The 20223-nt window shown below is 46.6% G+C and overlaps 1 protein-coding gene across 1 annotated transcript in view; it reads left to right on the top strand.

Moving 5' to 3' along the window:
- Positions 1–19871, top strand: part of DUS1L (dihydrouridine synthase 1 like) — a 58333-nt gene extending 38462 nt beyond the window's left edge. Inside the window, exons 9-14 of the mRNA XM_030205191.1 lie at positions 2850–2946; positions 3191–3279; positions 7115–7281; positions 16156–16193; positions 17350–17425; positions 17540–19871. Of these exons, the coding sequence (XP_030061051.1) occupies positions 2850–2946; positions 3191–3279; positions 7115–7281; positions 16156–16193; positions 17350–17425; positions 17540–17679 (607 nt within the window). The 3' untranslated portion in view covers positions 17680–19871. The remainder of the gene's footprint in view (positions 1–2849; positions 2947–3190; positions 3280–7114; positions 7282–16155; positions 16194–17349; positions 17426–17539) is intronic.
- The last annotated feature ends 352 nt before the right edge of the window (positions 19872–20223 follow it).

Below are 20223 nucleotides of genomic sequence, written 5' to 3'. Positions count from 1 at the left end.
AGTAGAAAAAAATGAAATACATATTAGAAAAAACAGCAACTTGAGCACTATCCAAAAGAGAACTTCATTAATAAACCCACCCAACCCCTTACCCACATATTTCCCACTTCCCATCAGAGCTTACTGTTGTTCCTTCAAAGAGCTCCAATTACATGAAAAGACTTCGTCCTCTACCCCAGCCTTTCCCCATCTACAAAAATCTCCTGCAGTAAGTAGTTCTTTTCTGACATGTAGAAACAGTATTGCTCCTCTCCTTCATGTATGGGTTCTATCATTATTAAACGTTTTTTTCATTATTCCAGGTCTTTTCTGTTTAATTTTCCTCTGGAATACAGGGGGGTCCTTTTACAAAGCCGCTGTAAAAACTGGCCTACGGTAGTGTGGGTGTGTCTTTTAGGCATGCGCTGGACCATTTTTTTTTACTGCAGCTGGGAAAAGGGCTATTTTTTAATGGGCCGGGAAATGGGCCTGTGCTAATATAAAAATTATCGCATGTCTATTTATGGCCTGAGCCCTTACCGTTATCCACTGACCTAACAGTAAGGGTCACACACTACCCACGTGGTAACCATGCAGTGCATGTTGCCAGTTACTGCCGGGAGCGCCCCCCCCCCCCCCCCCCCCCCATGGTAGAAAATAGAATATTATTTTCTACTGTGGTATTCAGCGCATGCCAAAATCAGAATTACCGCCAGATGCATGCGCTACTCCAGCAGTAGTGCCGATTGGACATGCGCTACCCGTGCATTAACCCTCCCATATCTTTTGTAAAAGGGCCCCATGCTGCATTACTTTGTTGTGGGAGGCGGGGCTGGTGGTTGGGAGGCGGCGCTAGTGCTGGGCAGACTTCTACAGTCTGAGCCCTGAAAATGGCAGATACAAATCAAGGTAAGGTATACACAAAAAGTAGCACATATGAGTTTATCTTGTTGGGCAGACTGGATGGACCGTGCAGGTCTTTTTCTGCCGTCATCTACTATGTATCTCTGAGTCTATGCAGAGAAGCCTACTGTATTTGGACTCTGGCTCTAAAATTAAACATTTTTCTTCAAGCCATGTACATTCCAAGCACACAAAACCTCCTTGCAGACAACCTCAGCAGAATTCTTCAGCCTCACAAGTGGTTGCTATCCAGACTAACCATCCACTGAATATTCCAACACATTCCCATCATAGATCTCTTTGCCATGGACACAAATACAGAATGTCCTCAGTTTCTTATTGTCACATCAGAACAGTCCAGATGCTTGGGTTATGCTCCTTTACCAGCAGGTGGAGACTGAGAACTACTGAGTTGTGATGTCATTAGTTAAGAACCCTGGGCACTCAACATTTCTCACTGTCTAGCAGGTGGTAGAACTATCTGTGCAGCCTCATGAGGTTTGGTAGAACTTTGCTTAGTTGCAGAGTCATTACAGTTCAAGTTGGTATTTAAAAAAAATAAGTGAATAAAAAGCTCAAAGCGCAGGCTGGTTTTATTTTGGGAATACTCTTTTTACAGCTTAGGAATGTAACACCTGGGTACCTCAGGTCCCTCCCTCACTCTCTTCTTTCTCTTGTTAGGGTCTGTAAGAGAGAGTATTAATTGTGCCTCAACTTCTTCTTTCTTGTGGAAGAATACTTTGAGAACCCAAATTAGATTCTTTCCAATCCCTTCAGAGATCCATTCCTTTCTTCCAGCACCCCTCCTGAGGACTTCCCATCCCTTTTCAATGCCTCTCATCTTCTCTCCCATACTTCATCCCCTCTCTCTTACCCTTATCCCCCCCCCCCCATTTCACACCCTCACTCATTCTCCCAAACCATCAACACACCCCCACTCTTACCTACTAATTGCCAGATCCTCACTGTCCCCTCAAAAGTCTCTCGTCATCTTCTGCATCCATAATACCCCAAACACTCTTCAACTCAATCACCAATTCCCAGTCATCATCTGCTTTGTTCCCCTAGCCCATCCTCTAGTTCTATCCATTTTCTGCTCTTTCCCTCCTCCCCAGAGTCCCATCTTCTGCTCATTCCAGGGTCTCCAGTCCATTTGACATTTCTTTTCTCGACATTTCCACCATCGTTCCCTCTTGTGTCTCTATCTGTTCTGTCCCCATTCTTCCCCCTCTGTCCCTACCCCTCCTCCTTGTGTCCAGCTTTTCCCCCTCATCCCAAGTCAGCATCTCATTTTCTTTTCTCTCCATCTTTGGGTCCAACGTATGCTCCCCCCTCTCCCATTCCGTTATCTCTCTCTCTCTTTCTGTTGCCCTTTCACTCCATGACTCCAGCCTCTCTCCCGCTCTCTTCCCCACTGCCTTATCCAACCTCTTTCTTCTCTCCAGGCCAACTCCCCCCCCAAAGCATTTCTCTCCCTCCCCACCTGCCCCTTGGTCAGGAACTTTGTTTCCCGATCTATGAGCCTGTGAAACCAAGGTGGCAGAGGGGGTGGCAAGCTGTCTTTTATTTTAGGTGGCACTTGCTACCCCATAGCAACATCTGTGGCTCATGGAAACTAAAAGCAACTGTGTTTGCATTATTCTGTTGTCCACAGAGAACCATTGTTACAGTTAAGGAACCCTGCTTTGTCATCTTTGCCCTAACCCTTCCTGGAAATGCCTCGCCAAGGGCAGGTAAAAGATCACACATTGTGAAACTGCCTCTTCTTTTATTGGATTAAGAGTGATCAGTTTTCAATGTGTAAAACACTGCCCTGAACTGAGCATATCGTTTGCACGCAGAGGCATTGAATCTTTGAGTTTACTTTGTCTTGGGTATTGTGATTCCTAGTGTGACATGATATGACATAGTGATTCCTGTTTTCTGTGTTACTTTGTGTGAGAGACAGTAACTTCTATGGTTTTCAGGTTACAGGTTTACCAAGAGCTGAGAGAAGAATTGGCAAAAGTGAAGACTTTGCAGGGCATCTTAGAAGTTAACAGACAACTGAAACGCCGATGCCAGGTACTAATGGAAGCATAGATTCTATAACAGGTGCGGAGAGGAGCTTTTGCAGCCATGAGTTCAAAGCCTGTCACTTAATGTAAGCCACCGGTGAGCCTCAATGGAGACGCTACCCAAGAGACTCAAGTTCTAACATGGGCTTTTGGTGTACCTGCTCTCCCTCAGATCAGCCTTGCAAACCAGACCTGCCAATTTACTTAAAAAAAAAACAAAGGATCTCATCAATTATCTTTCAAATATGCAGGAAGAAATGGCCAGTCAAAGGGAAGGTGATAAACCAGATGGAGGATTGCAGTTCTTTCACTGGATCTGTCAGCCCTATGTGAGGCCTGGGTAAGTGATGTGGAGGAAAATTCTAAAAATTCCCCTTCTGATTTCCTCTATTATTGCAAATGTGTCACACTGAATAGTTTTTGATCTTTACACAAAATGTAATATTAGTCAAAGGGGATCTGAGTAAACACATAGAACAGTGTTTAAATTATTATTTAATTTATTTAAGGAACATAAGAGTGCAGTCGACAACTTGCTGCCGTACCAACCACCAGTGGCATAGCCAAGGGTGGGCCCGGATGGGCCCAGGCCCACCCAGTAGCAGCACAACTATGATGCCAAGCCAAAGCAGCTGAAAACTCCCAACAACTGTCCCTCCTGCATACCTTGTAAATAGCAGATCTTTGCCTGCAGCGAGTAGCAACTGATACATACTGCTCACACTGGTCCCACAGCCTTCCCTCCGATGTATTCCCGCCTATGCAGAAACAGGAAGTTGTATCAGAGGGAAGGCTGTGGGGCCAACATGAACACTGTGTATTAGTTGCTGCTCGCTGCCAGTGAAAATCTGCTATTTCAAAGGTATGCGGGGGAGGGGGATATTTGAGAGACCATATGGCATCCAGGTGCGAGAGGGTGAGACCATATCACTTGTGGGACAAGGCAGAGTTCTGCCCACCCAAAACTGGGTGTCTGGCTACGCCCCTGCCAACCACATTTGGCAGTTACATATGATGCAGTCTTGGAACACAACACCACAACAGCATGCCAGTTGTCCAAAGACATAGAGGCTCATTTTCAAAGCACTTAGTCTCCCAAAGTTCCATAGAAACCTATGGAACTTAGCCTCCCAAAGTGCTTTGAAAATATGCCTCATAGTCTCTTTCATTATAAATACACAAACCAAAAACCAACATTTCTACTAAAAACATTTGACTTGATAAGTTCAACCTTAAGATGTCTTTTGTCCCTACCCCCATTGAGATACACAGCACCCGCACACATAGCAAGAGATAGGAATGTGATATAACACACACACTGTTTGCGTGCGTCACTCCTAAAGGGGATTGTGCAACCATAGAATGCTCATTATTTCTCTGTCTCCAAGCGGACTGTAGACGGACCGTGCAGCTCCTCTCAGCTGGCTCCTGAACCAGATTCTAATCTGTCTGTCAGAGCAGGGGGTTTCTTTTGAGAGAGTTTATGCTCATTTTCAATATTGGAGCTGGGGTGACACTCGGAGGTGCTGAGTCCCTCCCTTCCCCCACTCACCCCCAACTTTAGTTTTCCTGAACAATTTGAAGACACCGAGGATATGGTCTCAAACATTTGGATAGTATTTCACCAATTCACCAATTTATCATTTTCATTATCTTAAGATAAATAAGTGTATTGAGTTTAAAATTCTCTGTCTTGTTTACAAATCACTTTTTGGGATTCATTCTGAAGGTATAACAGAATTACTGATATTTCCATCAGTTGATATGTCTTTGAGGTTTATAAGAACCCGTAAATTGGTAAATTGTCGCAGGAGTATGAGCGATACCTCGGGCACAGAACAGCTTGACTTGGTAGATACATCACAGCGAATGGGATGCTGTTGTCCACTCCAGATTGGGTGGTAGTTACCACTGACACCAGTCTCTCTGGCTTGGGTGTGCATTGTCGAGCTCAGGGCCTGTGGTCGGTAGCCGAGACTCAGTGGTCGATCAGTCACTTGGAACTCAGGGCGGTATACCTAGCTCTCCAGTCGTTCAGTCTCCTAGTGCGGGGAAAACTGGTGCACGTGTTCTTGGACAACTCAACGACAGTGGCTTACATCAATTGCCAGGGGACAAATCCGCTCTACCATACAAATCAGACTTATGGTGACGATCCGCAATGCAGAGGCTCCTAGATTTTTCAGCAGAAGAAGGGACGTCTGCTCTGAAGGCATAGACACTGTAATACAGGCGTGGCCACAGTTTGCCTTCTCTACATCTTTCCGCCCTTTCCAAGTTCTTCGTCGTGTGCAGCTTCATCAGAGCCCAGTTCTGTTAATTACACCGGACTGGCCACCCAGGCCTTGGTATGCAGATCTGATGGTTCTCTTGGTAGATCAGCCCCTCTGTCTGCTGGGGACACCGGGACTGCTATATCAGTTACCACTGGTGATGAAGGATCCCTCCCCCTTTGGACTTACAGCTTGGCTGTTGAGTAGTCAAGGCTGCGGAGGAAGGGGTACTCGGATGGCGTGATTGCCGTTTTGCTGCAAGCAATGAAGGAATTATTTCAGCGGCTTACACACGGGTGTGGCATCTTTTTGAGAACTTCTGCTCAGTCAGGAATGGTCTCTTTTCCAGGCCTCCCTGTCACAGGTTTGGTGGTGAATTCACTGAGCATACAGGTCCAGCTCTTGCGTGTTATCGCGGTCAAATAGGGGGTTTTACCCTAGCATCCCATCCGGATGTGGTCAGGTTCCTTAAAGGAGGAGCACGGTTGTGTCTGCCTCCTATGAGCCCCACGCTGAGCTGATCACACAGTGACTGAGAGGAATGAGTGTCTTCAGAGGGAATTGCTGCAAGGGATGTCTGTTTCTCTCTTGTTGGGTTTTAGTTTCAGGTTCGTGTTGAATTTTATTGGAGGAGTTCTGTGTGGAAGGAGTCCTGTTGTTCTACAATTGTTTTCTTTGTTATGAGATATACTGAGGATGCCTGGAGCTCAAATTTGCTCTCTGTCTCCACTGCTGGTAGATGATCACAACCCACCTGTCTCTGGATTCATCTATTGTGACTAAAGGAAAAATAATTATGGGGTAAAATAGCATTTTTCGTTGTAGACTGACCTTCAACTGACGTCAGTAAAATTGTCTGGAAATTCAGAAAACAAAGGAGTTAATTTAGTTAGATCATTCTGATAAGTAGATCTAATAACCTGTTCATCCTTGATAACCAATCTGCTCATATTCAAAGTACAAAAAATGGCGGGAAGCTGTTTTCACGAGGAGCTTAGTTTATTGACATTTGATATACCTCTGTTCAGAACACTCAAAGTGGTGTACAGTTAAAATTGATCAATAAAATAAAAGTAGAAAGGAACTCCAACCAATTAAAGAAAAGAGAAAATAAAGCAGGCTGAAAAGGAGAGAGAAAAGAGCAAAAGAAGAAGCAAATGCATCTTACCAAGGACACAGACCAGGGCGCAGGAACCTAAGAACAGGCCTCAGTAAATAAATGAGTGTTAAGGGCAATTTTAAAACGTAAGTAGGACTGCTCAAAATGGAGGGCGAAGGGCCAAATGTTCCAGACGGATGGGCTCCTAGAAAAGAAAACGATGTGGGATAAAGCGGGGATAGAAAGTTGGTTAGTAGTAGAGGAACATAAAGTGCAGGTGGGCCGATAACGGTCAATTAGAGACGAAAGGTAGAACAGGGCATAAAAAAAAAAAAGTACTTTATGGGTTAACATCAGGATTTTAAACTGAATTCGAAAAGTGATAGGAAGCCAGTGATGACATTTAAGCAGAAGGGTAATTTCTTGATAAAAGATGAGGGAAGACTGGCATATGTAATATTGCAGTAATCGAGCTTTGAAATGACCTGAGCATGGAGAAGAGTAGCACAGGAATCACCATCTAGAAAGTGTGGACACAGTGAATCATGTGAAGGGATTTCAAAAAATCTTCATGTGCTTCACAAACCCTCCTGTACCCCAGGCCCCAGCACTGCCTTTCTTCCTTGCCTGGGCCTTTTCTGTGGATCATCACCCATTAACCTGCAGAAAGACCTTTGAAAAATTGCTGCATTAAAGATGCTTTTATTTCTCAGGTTTTCTTAATATGAAATAATGTGGATTGGATTAAAGAAATATATGGTTCTCCTGAATCTTTAACTGCACTGACATTTACAATATTTCAGGCCCAAAGAAGCAGGTTCCGAGGGCATGAGAGCAGAGCTACCAGCTAGCGTGGGAGGGAAGCGAGCAATGGAGGATGAGGAAGATGGGGACAGCGAGTTTCTCTCAAAGAACAAACAAAAGAAAAAGCTCCGGAATCCTAATAAAACCTTTGACCCCTCTCTTAAACGTAAGTAAGAGAATCTGAGCAAGAGATCACTTTAACTTGATTAATCTTCTCCTCTACATTCCTCACTTTACTTAACAATGGTTTGCAAACTTTTTTTGCATTTGGATTTAAGATTTATTCTGAGCTTTACCAACTCCGAGTTCGTCAAATTACATACTTAGGTAGATGAGTTCGTTTGGCTTACAGTAAGGCAGTGTAATAAGTCACATGAAGTGTCGATGGGAGAAACAGGACTCTGGCTTCCCCTGCTTTGTAACCTGCTTCTTAAAGGAAATAGGACTGAGTACTTGAACAACAGGATCTCCCTGTACACACCTCCCAAGGCACTAAGGTCCTCCCAAGGCATATCTGTAACCACACCCTCTTCAAAGGACATCACACAATGTGATACCCTCCAGTGAGCCATCTCCAGAGTAACCCCCCATTCTCAGGCTTCACTTAACAGGACTCTCTCTACTTCAGGAAGCAGGTGAAAATCTGGTTCTTCACCCAGGCCTTTAATGGAAGAAGTAACTAACTTGCCTATCACATACGAGGAGTGACACCGGTTACACATACTCTAGCCGGACATGTTTATCCACTCCTACCCTAGCTGAGATAATATTCAAATGCCCCATGTGCAACTTTCTTTAAATAGTCCCCTTATTAACTCCTGTTACTCTATTTGATCTCTCTATATGTTCCGTCTTTGCTTACTATGCTGTGTATTAAAATGCTTTATTGCGTGTTGTGCTGACATTGTAATTAGAACTGCACCGAATACCATATTTTACTATTCGGCCAAATATGAACACCAAATACGAATAATGGGCATTGAGCTTTAACATAACAAATTAAAAAAGCAACGTGAAATCACAGATCAAGTAACATAGTAACATAGTAGATGACGGCAGAAAAAGACCTGCGCGGTTCATCCAGTCTGCCCAACAAGATAAACTCATATGTGCTACTTTTTGTGTATAAGTGTTTACTTCAGTAGCACATTACAGCCCCGTACTGTTTGTTCGATTTAAATCACTATTCTTCCAAATGTGAATAACGTATTTGGGGCTGAATCGAATTAAATATGAGTATTCGGTACAGCCCTTATTTTAATGTACATGTTATTAACAATCAAAAAAAAAAAAAGAGAAAAAATCCACGCAAAAGGTTACAAACCAAACACTGCAAAAGTTGAAATTAAACCTCCCTTCTTCTTAGCAAAAGATCATATTGTGAGGAGTAAAATGTACCTACCATGCCACAACTTGTATTGTTGTTTGAATATTTTTATTACTGTAAGGTGAAATTAGGCCTTACCTGCTAATTTTCTTTCCTCTAGACCCTCCAGACCGGTCAAGACGCTTGGGTTATGCATGCCTACCAGCAGAGGGAGACTGAGAAAACTAACTTCAAACTGAGTACATATAACCTGTGCTAGCCCTCTATCTCCAGTATACAGTTAGCAAAGCAGAGAAACACATCCCTGTAACAGTAACTCCGAAACTAATAAAACCCCTGTACCTGGAAAACTAATAGGTAAACACCAACAGTGTGCTTAAACAGATGAAACGCTCAGGCGTCCCACTCTGCAGAACATTAGAGTCAAAGAAAATGTCTCCGACCATACTGAATATCAAATGAACAGACATAGCAGAACACGGCTCAAAATACTTCTGATAACTGACCCGGCTGAAAATTACTTTTGCTGAATTACTTCTGATACGAACCAGGGTGGGCTCTTGACCGGTCTGGAGGGTCTAGAGGAAAGAAAATTAGCAGGTAAGGCCTAATTTCACCTTCCTCAGCAACCCTCCAGACCGGTCAAGACGCTTGGGAAGTACCAAAGCAGTAGACACATTAAGGGTGGGACCCACGAAAAGCAGAAGACAACACAGCCGCTCCAAACCGAGCATCCTCTTTTGCCTGCACATCAATTCTATAATGCTTTACAAAAGAATGAATGGACGACCACACCGCCGCCTTACAAATGTCCTGAGGGGGAATAAAACTACTTTCCGCCCAAGAGGCGGCTACCCCCCGAGTAGAGTGTGCCTTCAGTACCGAGGGAACTGCCCGACGCTTCAACAAATACGCCGAGGCAATAGTCTCCTTTAACCATCTAGCCAAAGTGGCCTTGGAAGCCGCTTCCCCCTTTCTGGGACCTCCATACAAAATGAACAAACGATCCGACGCTCGGAAGTCCTGCGTTCTGCTCAAATACGACCGCAAAATGCGTCGAACATCTAACTTAGCCAAACGGCGTTGAGAGAGATCACCCGACCTATCCCCCAACACTGGTAACGAAATCACCTGATTAACATGAAAGGAGGATACCACCTTAGGAACAAACGAAGGAACTGTCCGCAAAGTCACTTTCTCCTTAGCCAAGGAGAGAAAAGGCTCTCTACAAGACAAAGCCTGTAGCTCCGAAATTCTACGCGCCGAAGCAATGGCCACCAGAAACACTGTCTTTAACGTAAGATCTTTACACGAGATGGACGCCAACGGTTCAAACGGAGGACCTACCAGAGCCTCCAACACCAAATTCAAATCCCAAGGCGGAACCGTCGGCCGACGAGGTGGACGAAGCAACTTGACAGCTTTCAAGAACCGCCCCACATCCGGCGAAGCCGCCAAGGAAATCCCCTGAATCTTTCCACGGAAACAAGACAACGCTGAAACCTGCACTTTCAGGGAAGAGAGCGAGAGCCCCCTGTCCAGACCGTCCTGCAGGAACTCCAAAACTTCCGCGATGGAAACCCGTAGAGGAACATACTGCCGCTCTTGACACCAGTTCTCAAAAATGCGCCACACCCGCACATAAGCCAAAGAAGTAGCCCTCTTACGAGAACGCAGCATGGTATCAATTACCCTGGCTGAAAAACCTTTCTTCCTTAATCTGAGCCTCTCAAGAGCCAGGCCGTAAGCGAGAATGGAGCAGGGTCGGCCATCTCGATCGGCCCCTGAACCAATCTCACCCTGGAGCCCAACGGAATGGGATCCTGCACCAATAACCGAACCAGGTCTCCGTACCACGGACGTCGAGGCCAATTGGGCGCAATCAGAACCACTAGACCTGCATGGTGCCCGATCCGCTGCACCACGCGGCCCACCAGCGGCCATGGCGGAAATACATAAAGCAACTGCTGAGTCGGCCACGGGAGCACTAACGCGTCGATGCCCTCGGCCCGAGGATTTCTTCGACGACTGAAGAAGCGAGGGGCCTGAGCGTTGTCGGCCGATGCCATGAGATCCAGCACCGGCCGCCCCCATGCCAACACCAGTCGATTGAACACTGAGGGATGGAGGGACCACTCTCCGGGGTCTAACGTGTGTCTGCTTAGGAAATCCGCGCTCACGTTGTCCACCCCTGCCACGTGGCCCGCCGAGATGCCCTGAAGATGAGCTTCTGCCCACAACATTAACTCCGCCGCCTCCACAGCTAACGCTTGGCTCTTCGTTCCCCCCTGCCGATTTACATAAGCGACGGCCGTGGCATTGTCGGAAAGAACCCTGACTGCCTTGCCTTCTATCAGGCTGTGAAAGGACCGAAGAGCCAACCGAATTGCTCGAGTCTCCAGGCGATTGATGGACCACGATGCTTCCTCCACCGTCCAAAGTCCTTGAGCTACCTGCCCCAGGCAATGCGCTCCCCAGCCCGAGAGACTCGCATCCGTGGTCAGAACCGTCCAAGTGGGAGAGTCCAGCGGCATTCCTTTCACCAGATTCGGAGAGTGTAGCCACCAGCGAAGGCTGCGAAGGGCAACCCCCGACAGAGGGAACCTCTCCTCCAGGTCCTGAGACTGAGGGGACCAACGAGACAACAAGGCTCTCTGTAACTCTCTCATATGGGCCCTGGCCCAAGGAACCACCTCTATTGTTGCTGCCATCAGACCCAACACCTGAAGATACGCCCGCGCCGAAGGCGCTCTCTGTGCTCGGAGCCGCCTGATCTGTCCCTGCAGCTTGGAGATGCGAGGAGCTGTCAAAAACACCCGGCCCTTCTTCGTGTCGAAGCGAACTCCCAGATACTCCAGAGACTGGGAAGGCACCAGGTGACACTTTGCCAGATTGACCACCCAACCGAGCGACTGCAAGAAGGTCACCACACGGCCGGTGGCCTCCTCGCTCTCTGACCTTGATTTGGCCCGAATCAACCAGTCGTCCAGATATGGATGCACCAAAATGCCCTGCAAGCGCAGCGCCGCCGCCACCACAACCATCACCTTGGAGAAGGTGCGAGGCGCAGTCGCCAGGCCGAAAGGTAGTGCACAAAACTGAAAATGCCTCCCTAAGACCACAAAGCGAAGAAAACGCTGGTGCGCCTCTAGGATGGGAATGTGTAAGTAAGCCTCTGTCAGGTCCAGAGACGTCAGAAACTCTCCTTCTTGCACCGCTACAATCACTGAGCGCAAAGTCTCCATCCGAAAGGAGGGAACCTTTAGGGCCGCATTGACCTTTTTGAGGTCTAAAATGGGCCGGAAGGCACCTTCTTCCTTCTTGGGCACCACGAAATAAATGGAGTAACAGCCCGTACCTCTTTCTAACCTGGGGACCGGTACCACCGCCCCTAAACCGATAAGACGCGACAGAGTGTCCCTTATTGCTCTCGCCTTGCCTCTTGAATGACAGGGAGACACGAGAAAGAAGTCGGAGAGGGGACTGTCGAATTCTAGGGCGTACCCGTCTCGCACTATCTGCAGGACCCACTGGTCTGACGTGATCTGGACCCACCTCTGGTAAAACAAGCGTAAGCGAGCCCCCACGCGAACCAGAGGCTGGGTCCCCAAACCATCATTGAGACACACGGGACGTACCGGACGCTCCCGAAGAGGAGCCTCGCCCCCCGCGACGGCCACCTCGAAAGGACTGGGTTCTCTGGAAAAACCGACCCCTAGTCCCCCCAGAAGACCTACCGGGTCGATACCGCCGAGCCTCCTGAAAACGCCCCCGTCCTGCTGCCCCCTTAGACACCTTGGGACGAAGCTCAGGAAGCCGAGGCGCCTTAGCATCACCAAGACCCTTCACCAATTTATCCAATTCCTCCCCGAAAAGCAAAGAGCCTCTAAAGGGGAGGGAACAAAGTTTAGTCTTGGAAGCGGCATCAGCCACCCAGCCCCGCAACCACAGGGCCCGCCGAGCCGCCACGGCAAAAGTCATGTTCTTAGCCGATGCCCTCAACAAATCGTACAGTGCATCCGCCAAGAACGACGACCCCATCTCCAACTTGGCCAGATCTTGAACCAGAGAAGCCCTATCAGCCTGCGGGCCATCCAGGAGCCTCTCCGCCCAACGAAAACAAGCCCGCGCCACCAGACCTCCACAAACAGACGCTTGCAGCGCCAAGGCAGACAGATCAAAACTCCGCTTTAGGAAGGTCTCCAATTTCCTATCCTGAGGGTCCCGCAACGCGGCCCCCCCATCCACTGGAATAGCAGTAGCCTTAGTCACTGCCGTAACCACGGCATCCACCGTCGGAGGCCTGAGAGACTCTCTGTCCTCCTGAGGAAGGGGATAGAGCTTGGCCATAGCCCGAGCTACCTTACACTGAGCCTCCGGCGACTGCCACTCCTGCGAGATCATATCTCTCAAGTCCGCATTCATAGGAAAGGAGCGAGAGACCCGCCTGATCCCCTTAACCAAAGGATCCACCTGCTTCCCATCTTAAAGTGGCAGACACCTGCTCAATGAGTTCCGACAATTCATCCCTGTGAAAAATTCTAACCACCGAGGGGTCCTCCCCCGGCAAAGACAGGTCCCCATCCTGCCCTGCCACCGACCCCTCTTCCTCTTCCAGGGGGCTAAAATCACCCTCCGAGTCTGGAGGAGAAAAGACCTCTACATCTTCAGAGCACTCCACTCGCGGTCTTTTAGCGGTAGCCCCCCCCAACCTTGGACTAAGGGACTCCGCACCCGATGGGCCCGCCTTCCAAGCCTGAAACAAACTCCAAACAAACTCTGGAGGGAACCCCATGCTGCCCGAGGCTTCCCCCCCAGCGGGACTCGAAATCGGGAAAGGCTGCGGTCCCACGACCGTCTCAGCACCCAAAAGACCCGAATCCAAGATGGCGGCGGTTCCCGCCAAAATCGGGACCGCCGTAGAAGCGCCAAACTGAGCCGCACCACCCTCCTGCGCTCCCGCAGAAGGAATCTCCGCTGCTAACACCGGAGGCGCGGGAGATGAGGCCTTGGGCTCTCCACAAAAGCGGCAGGGACCGCCAGCCGCTTCAACACCCCGACGCGCGCACAGCCGGCAACGAAGAAACTTCCCCGACATACTCGCGCCTCTTAAACAGCTGATTACTACCGGCGAAGTAAAAATCAAGAAATAACACTCACCGGCGCTGAATCACTGGCCCAGCTCTCCCAGACCGGCTGAACAACTCCGGAAACCCCGGAGTGCAGCTGCTGCAGCTCTCCACACGAGGTTTTTTTTTTTTTTTTTTTTTTAACTTTATTTGAGCCCTGCTGCTATAATCTGAATGGCACTCAAGGCTGCAGGATTAACACTGCAGCCGAGGCACAAAGCTGCCCAAAACGGGAGAGCCGGTCGGGGGAGGGACCCGGCCACCCGGGTGTGACACCCCAGAGGGGACAATGGTAGGCCCCACCGGACCTACCAACCCCTTGCACACCACAGAGTTCCAGGCACAGGGATCAACTGATCTTTCACCAACTTCTCCTTAGAAACAACTGAAAATAAACTAGTCTCACAAAATGGACCTAAATCCTGCCAGACCGGACAAGCTGCACAGCTGCATGTCTACCCTCTGCTGAGACTGAGAAAATACTGGAGATAGAGGGCTAGCACAGGTTATATGTACTCAGTTTGAAGTTAGTTTTCTCAGTCTCCCTCTGCTGGTAGGCATGCATAACCCAAGCGTCTTGACCGGTCTGGAGGGTTGCTGAGGAATTGTCTGTTGCCTATGTTTGACTTATTCTTGCTGTACACCACCTTGAGTGAATTTCTTTGAAATTACAACAATTAAAACCTAATAAATAATAACCAAAAAGCTACTCCTTCACGAAAACACCTGTGGGTCAGTGTTCAGACTTGGTGATCAGCATTTCATTTAAACACCTGCTACAGTGTTTGAAAGTATGTGAAAATGTTCACTGTCAGCTGCTATCTGGAGCTGTTAGATATCTGCGTATAATGGTAGAGCCCCATTATCTGGGTATTAGCGATGTAGGAAATTAACTGGGCAGTAATCCAGATACTAGTACTGAATACCCAGATACAATAGTCAGAGCTACGTTATCTGGGTACTGACGATATTCACTACCATTATCTGGATATTGTAGGAAATTAGCTGGGCTGTGTGACAAGCAGTGTGTTTTAAGCCCGCAAAACTGCCTTAATTTCTGAAGTGTATTTCTATGGTTTAGCCAACAGGTCGATGGGAGGAGGGTGCTAGTGTAGAGCAGAAGCAGCAGGTTCAGGTGGACCTCAATTGTGCTGGCGATAGACCCTCTAAGTAGCCGTGGGGTAGCCCCAGGCAGATGGCTAGGCTGTAATCCAGATACCAGTGCTGAATATCTGGATACAGTAGTCAAAGCCACATTATCTGGGTGCTGGTGATATTCTGTACCATTATCTGGATAATGTAGGACATTACCCAGCTTTTACGGTAAATATAGCTGGATAGCACCCTCATATCTGGCCTTAGACAGTGTTCATAATTTCTTGATCTTCCTTCTTTCCTTCCCTTTTTTAAAAGCTGAGTACGTCACAGTGCCAGGTGTTGGCACCCACCTTCTTTCCCAGCTGGTGTTTGCCTTACATACAGCTGCTCTTCCCTGACCTCCATCATAAGGCCTGTGGCTTCTCTTTACTGTTGTGCTCTCTTCTCCTGCTCCCCATCCCACCACATTGGGCACACGCTCATTTTCAGTGGCATGTTGAGTGTCCCATGTGCTGTACACTGTTGTTTTCTAAAGCTGCTCTTTCTTTCCCTGTGGTTAATACACTTGATGCATGGCATAGGTCTCTTCAACGGCTGGCTGATCTGTCCTGATCTGCTACACCCATAAGTGCTAACAGCCTGCAGGGTTTTGTCCCCTTCTGCTGACGTGTGAACTGGGACCTCTGCTCTACTGTCCTACCAGGACTTATTCATTATGACCAAAGGCCTCTGCTGAGCATTTGAGGGACACCATGTGACCCAGTAAGCTGCAATAGCAAAGTGGATGTAAAGTCCACTTTTCAGTGGGGAAAAGAGAGAAAAACCTGCCTCTTCTGGTTTACCTCCTGCTCCACCAGCTCTATAGCACTGGGGTTGAATTGCTGGTGGAGAGAGGCAATTGGTGTGCAGACCTGGAGGGGAAGGGGCTCTTGACACTGTATTGTAGTGCAGTTTTAGGCATTTCAGTCCAGAGACTTTGTTGTGTGGAGGAGTAGCCTAGTGTTTAGTGCAGTGGACTTTGATCCTGGGGAACTGAGTTTGATTCCCACTGCAGCTCCTTCTGACTCTGGGCAAGTCACTTAACCCTCCATTGCCCCTGGTACAAAATAAGTACCTGAATATATGTAAACCGCTTTGAATGTAGTTGCAAAAACCTCAGAAAGGCAGTGTATCAAGTCCCATTTCCCTTTCCCTTCAAATCTAGTAGGTGTAGCATTAGACTTTGCCAGGTTCAAATTTTGCCATCCCTGGTTAAAAGTTTAGGTTGCAGTGTTATAGGAGCCACAGCGAGTGTGTAACTTTTACTAAAGTATTGAGTCCAGTCTAGGACATGTACAATTGGTGGATAAATGAGTGCAACAATTCCTTGTCATTTGTCTGATGGTTAAGTATATTTCAGTTATATGTTTAGGTATTTACTGACCTTCTTTCTTGGAGGTCTTTTGTGGCATAAGCAAATTAAACTAGTTTTTGTTTGTTTCTGCAGCTAAATATGCCAAGTGTGATCATTGTGGAAATCCAAAGGTATGTTTTTGCCCCCGTTATTTTTGTAACCTTATGAACTCTCGAAGATTTACTTGGCATGGGATTTGTCCACCATCAAACTGGGCCTGGGACCATATGTGATGAAGCTGAGCTCAGTACACCCCATGAAATAATCAATCTCTCAAGCAGTGATCCTGCAGAAGCAGGTAGAGGTGTTCTCATAGCTTTTCTGAATGAGAGAATCCTTTATTCATCACCCTTGAAACTGATCACAGTGATTGCTAGGGAAATCATTCATTGCCACTCCTTTTTTCAGCTCTGTGGAATGGGCTGATACTCTTAAAAATATTCACATAATCATAAGACATTTGATCTGCTCTGGTTGATTGTCATATCTGGGGACCTACAGTGTAACTTGATTCCATGTTTTAGGCAGCTGATCTCTGTCTGCAAGGTGACAGTAAAAGTGGGGATGACGGAGAGGAAATAAAATAGTAATAGGTTAAAAGTAGTGTGATCTTAATACCAAGAATTAAGGAGAAAATTCCTGAAGAAAAGGTGTTCCGTAAGTAGATGTTAAAATATAATTTAAATGGAAGGCACCTCCAGGTTATCTAATCAATATTGTTCAGGAATCATTCATTGTTTAAAATAAGTGCGTTCTTCACAGCTGCACACTACCCTATCAGGAACTCATCCATGTAGAATAACCACTAAGGAGTCATCCTTCCACATCCAGGAGCTGATCCATGTTATCATGTTCAACTCCAAAGCCCTTCTGCCCCACCCTAAGATCTAGTCCGTATACAGAACTCTGCTCCCACAGCAGACAGGCTGAACAAGGACGAATCCAACACTGGAGATGTTATCTAACAATCTTTTTATTGATGCAGATAAGAAGGGACCCGACACAATCTGTGTTTCAGCGTATATCAACGCCTACATCAGGGGTCAAATGACTAACTCTATGAATAAAAAAATAATATATATAATATCAATAAAACCAACTAAACTCTACTCCCTCCAGAGCCCTCCTCTTTCCACACGCACAGCAGGGGGTCCCCACAAACTTCACAGGAAGATATCCTGTGTTTCAGTACAAGCACACATTGTTCGTGAACTCAGTGTTCATGTTTACCTGTTTGAAATGACCATTCACCACATTTTTGTAAGGGTTGTTTGCTTACATTTGTAGGGCATTAAGTGTGTGTTTCACCTGTGTCGAAGCTGCTGCAAGAAAAAAGCTCTTAAAGAAATGTCAGACTGTGTCGGTAAGTAAAATGGTCACATTCACTGTCCCCCCTACCAAAATATGGGGCAGTCACATGGTTTATTTGCTGACATGAGGATTCTGTGCAATTCAATCCATCTTTCTCTTTTCTCAGGCCACAGACTGCTTTTTAAAACCAAATATGAGAAAGCCTTAGAGTGGAAGAATGACCAGTTGGAGTTGCCAAAACTTTTAAAGAAGAATCTGAATGATGACAGAGGGCTTCAGAAACAAGCAGCTGAAAGTGTAGTGTGACTGAGGTGGAGTCCCTGCATTGGGCTCTGCTATCTCTCAGGGAAATGTTGTGTTTTTCCTGCAGACTCTCACTCTGTGTTCTTTTCTACTACTGCAATTGAAGCAAGTAATAAGCTGTATGCATGGAAGAATCTGCTACAGTATTTAAACTTCAAAAATATAGTTCTTAGATCATCCTTTTACTCCAGAGAGCAGCAGGGACAAACCTCTTAGCCAAACAGCCCTGCGTGGCTCAAACGCCTGTTAGTTTTTATCAACTATTCTTCCATTTTATAAACAAAAAATAATGGAAAAACTGCTCTTCGTGATTAAGATAATTTTGGATCTGTCGGTGTCATGTGGGAGACCTTAGCTCAGTGTTCTTCAATGCAAGGCCTGCGGGACAAAGGCAGCCCTCTAGGACCTTTGGATCAGCCCGCTTAATTGCTGTTTTTTTACATACATTAACTTTTATCGCTACGTGGCTACAGGCTTTCCATCGAAGAACATGGCCCTGCGCCTCATGTTGGGCCTCTTTGCATGTCTGAGTTGGCACAGGTGATGGACAGAGATGTCATCTTGGAAGGATTACACAGGTCACCCAGAACTATATGGTTCTTTCTTCCCTCCAGCTCCCTTTTCCCCCCTCCAGCAGGCCCAGAATTTCTCGCCAGCAACCATCCTGCATCATTCACTCCTCCCTCCCATCTTCTTTGCAGTCCAGTCTTTCCCCACTCTTTTTTCCCTCTACCCTTCAGTGGGCTTGGCTCTTTCCCTGCCTACAGACCTCCCATGCAACTGGTGTTCTTCCCGAGTTGGCTTCTTTTGGCCACCCTGGGAGCGTTCCCTCTGTGCACCCCTCCTACAGGAAGCTGCATCAGAGGGAAGGCCCTGGGAAGAGATGCAACAGAGGGAGCAGAGGAGATGGTGTACATGGATGGAGGGATTGAGGAGAGAGAGCGGGAGAGATGGTGCATATGAATGACGGACATTTTATTTTATGGGTCAATTGTAAACCACTTAGGACTGGAAGGAGACATTTTTGAATTAGATGGATTTGAGAAGGATGCAGAAAAATGGGAGAAAGCAGTGTGTGAAAAATCAGCGCCAAAAATAGATGTAAGGGAGAAAGTTAAGACGCAAAGAAAAGAAATAGTAAATGGACAGGAGGCCATCTGTCCATCTGTTGTCTTTTTGTATTTTGCACTGTACAGAAAGACACATTTTTTTCTATTTCTCTGGTGGTGCAGTGCATGCAGAGTCTGGCATCTTAGGGCAGGGTCGTAGCTAGCTGTGTGCAGCCACTGCGGCCATACTGGGCACAAGGGAGACAGTACCAAAATTGTACCCGTCCATTGGCCTCCCTTGTTAGGCCGTAACCTGGTGGGCAGGGTGGAATTGCTTGGGGATGTACCACACAGGGCATATTTCCAGGTCTCTACCCTCCTGTCTTACGGTTTGTTTGTCTGCATTAGTACTCTTGGTTTGTGGTCATTTATTGTATATTTGAAGAGGGGCTATCTGTGTTCTGCATGTGTGAGTAAGGGAAGGGCAGATGGTCTGGTGGGGTTGGATGGATTGGTCAGTGTCATGGCCCCACATAGGAAAATATTTGTTGGCTCATCTTCACTACATCTGGACCAAAACATGTCCCCAAATTAAAAATTAGAGAAGACCACTGCCTTAGCTTATACACCTGAGGCAAACTTCTACTTCTCAAGCCAACTGAGGCTGGGAATGCTCAACTGTGACATCTACTGGTCAGAATCAGAATGCACGTATGTGAGGAAACAAGGGGTGTCTGTACTCTGGCTTGAGTACTGGAAAGACCAGATTACTCAGGAGAGGGATAGCAAACCTCTAGAGAGCTCTGAATAAAGACTCATATTTGGTAATACTGCTAGAGATTTATTGCAATCCAAGAGGAAAGCCCAAAGTAGTAGGAGAAAATGGTCTAGTTAAAAAAATACAAAAATAGCTGATTCTCTGAAAGTTGATTTTGAAATAACCAATCGGATGTCTTGACTAGTTGGACATTGTCTCCTATTATCTTGCGAGGCAGTTTTGATTTTTAAACTTTTATTCCTACAAAATATACAAAAAAAAACCTAATTTTTAAAATGTAAACTTACCTGTAACATCAGGTGCTACCTTTTGTCCTGGAGAGGTGCACAGTAATGGAGCCTCAATGATTGTAGATTTAGCTATGCAACTCAAAAGATCAATCTTGTGGTAAGTTGGCAACTGCCAAATCTGACCAGTTACATATAAAGTACTACTACTACTTAACATTTCTAAAGTGCTACTAGGGTTACGCAGCGCTGTACAATTTAACATGGATGGACAGTCCCTGCTCAAGGAGCTTACAATCTAAAGACAATCTAAACAATCTAAAGACAAGTGTAGAGTCAATCTGATAGGGCATACTATATATATATATATATCACAGTCAATCTAACCCAGTTTCCATTCCTAAACAGATATTGATAATCCTGCTGATATATTATAAAAAAAAAAAAAAAAGCTCCCACACCTAAATCTAATGATTGGACGAGTGTCAAAAGA

Source organism: Microcaecilia unicolor, chromosome 6 (assembly GCF_901765095.1).
Source record: "Microcaecilia unicolor chromosome 6, aMicUni1.1, whole genome shotgun sequence".
Taxonomy (NCBI): Eukaryota; Metazoa; Chordata; class Amphibia; order Gymnophiona; family Siphonopidae; genus Microcaecilia; species Microcaecilia unicolor.
The sequence above is the reverse complement of the archived record's forward strand: the minus strand, read 5'-3'. Positions and strand labels throughout refer to the sequence as shown.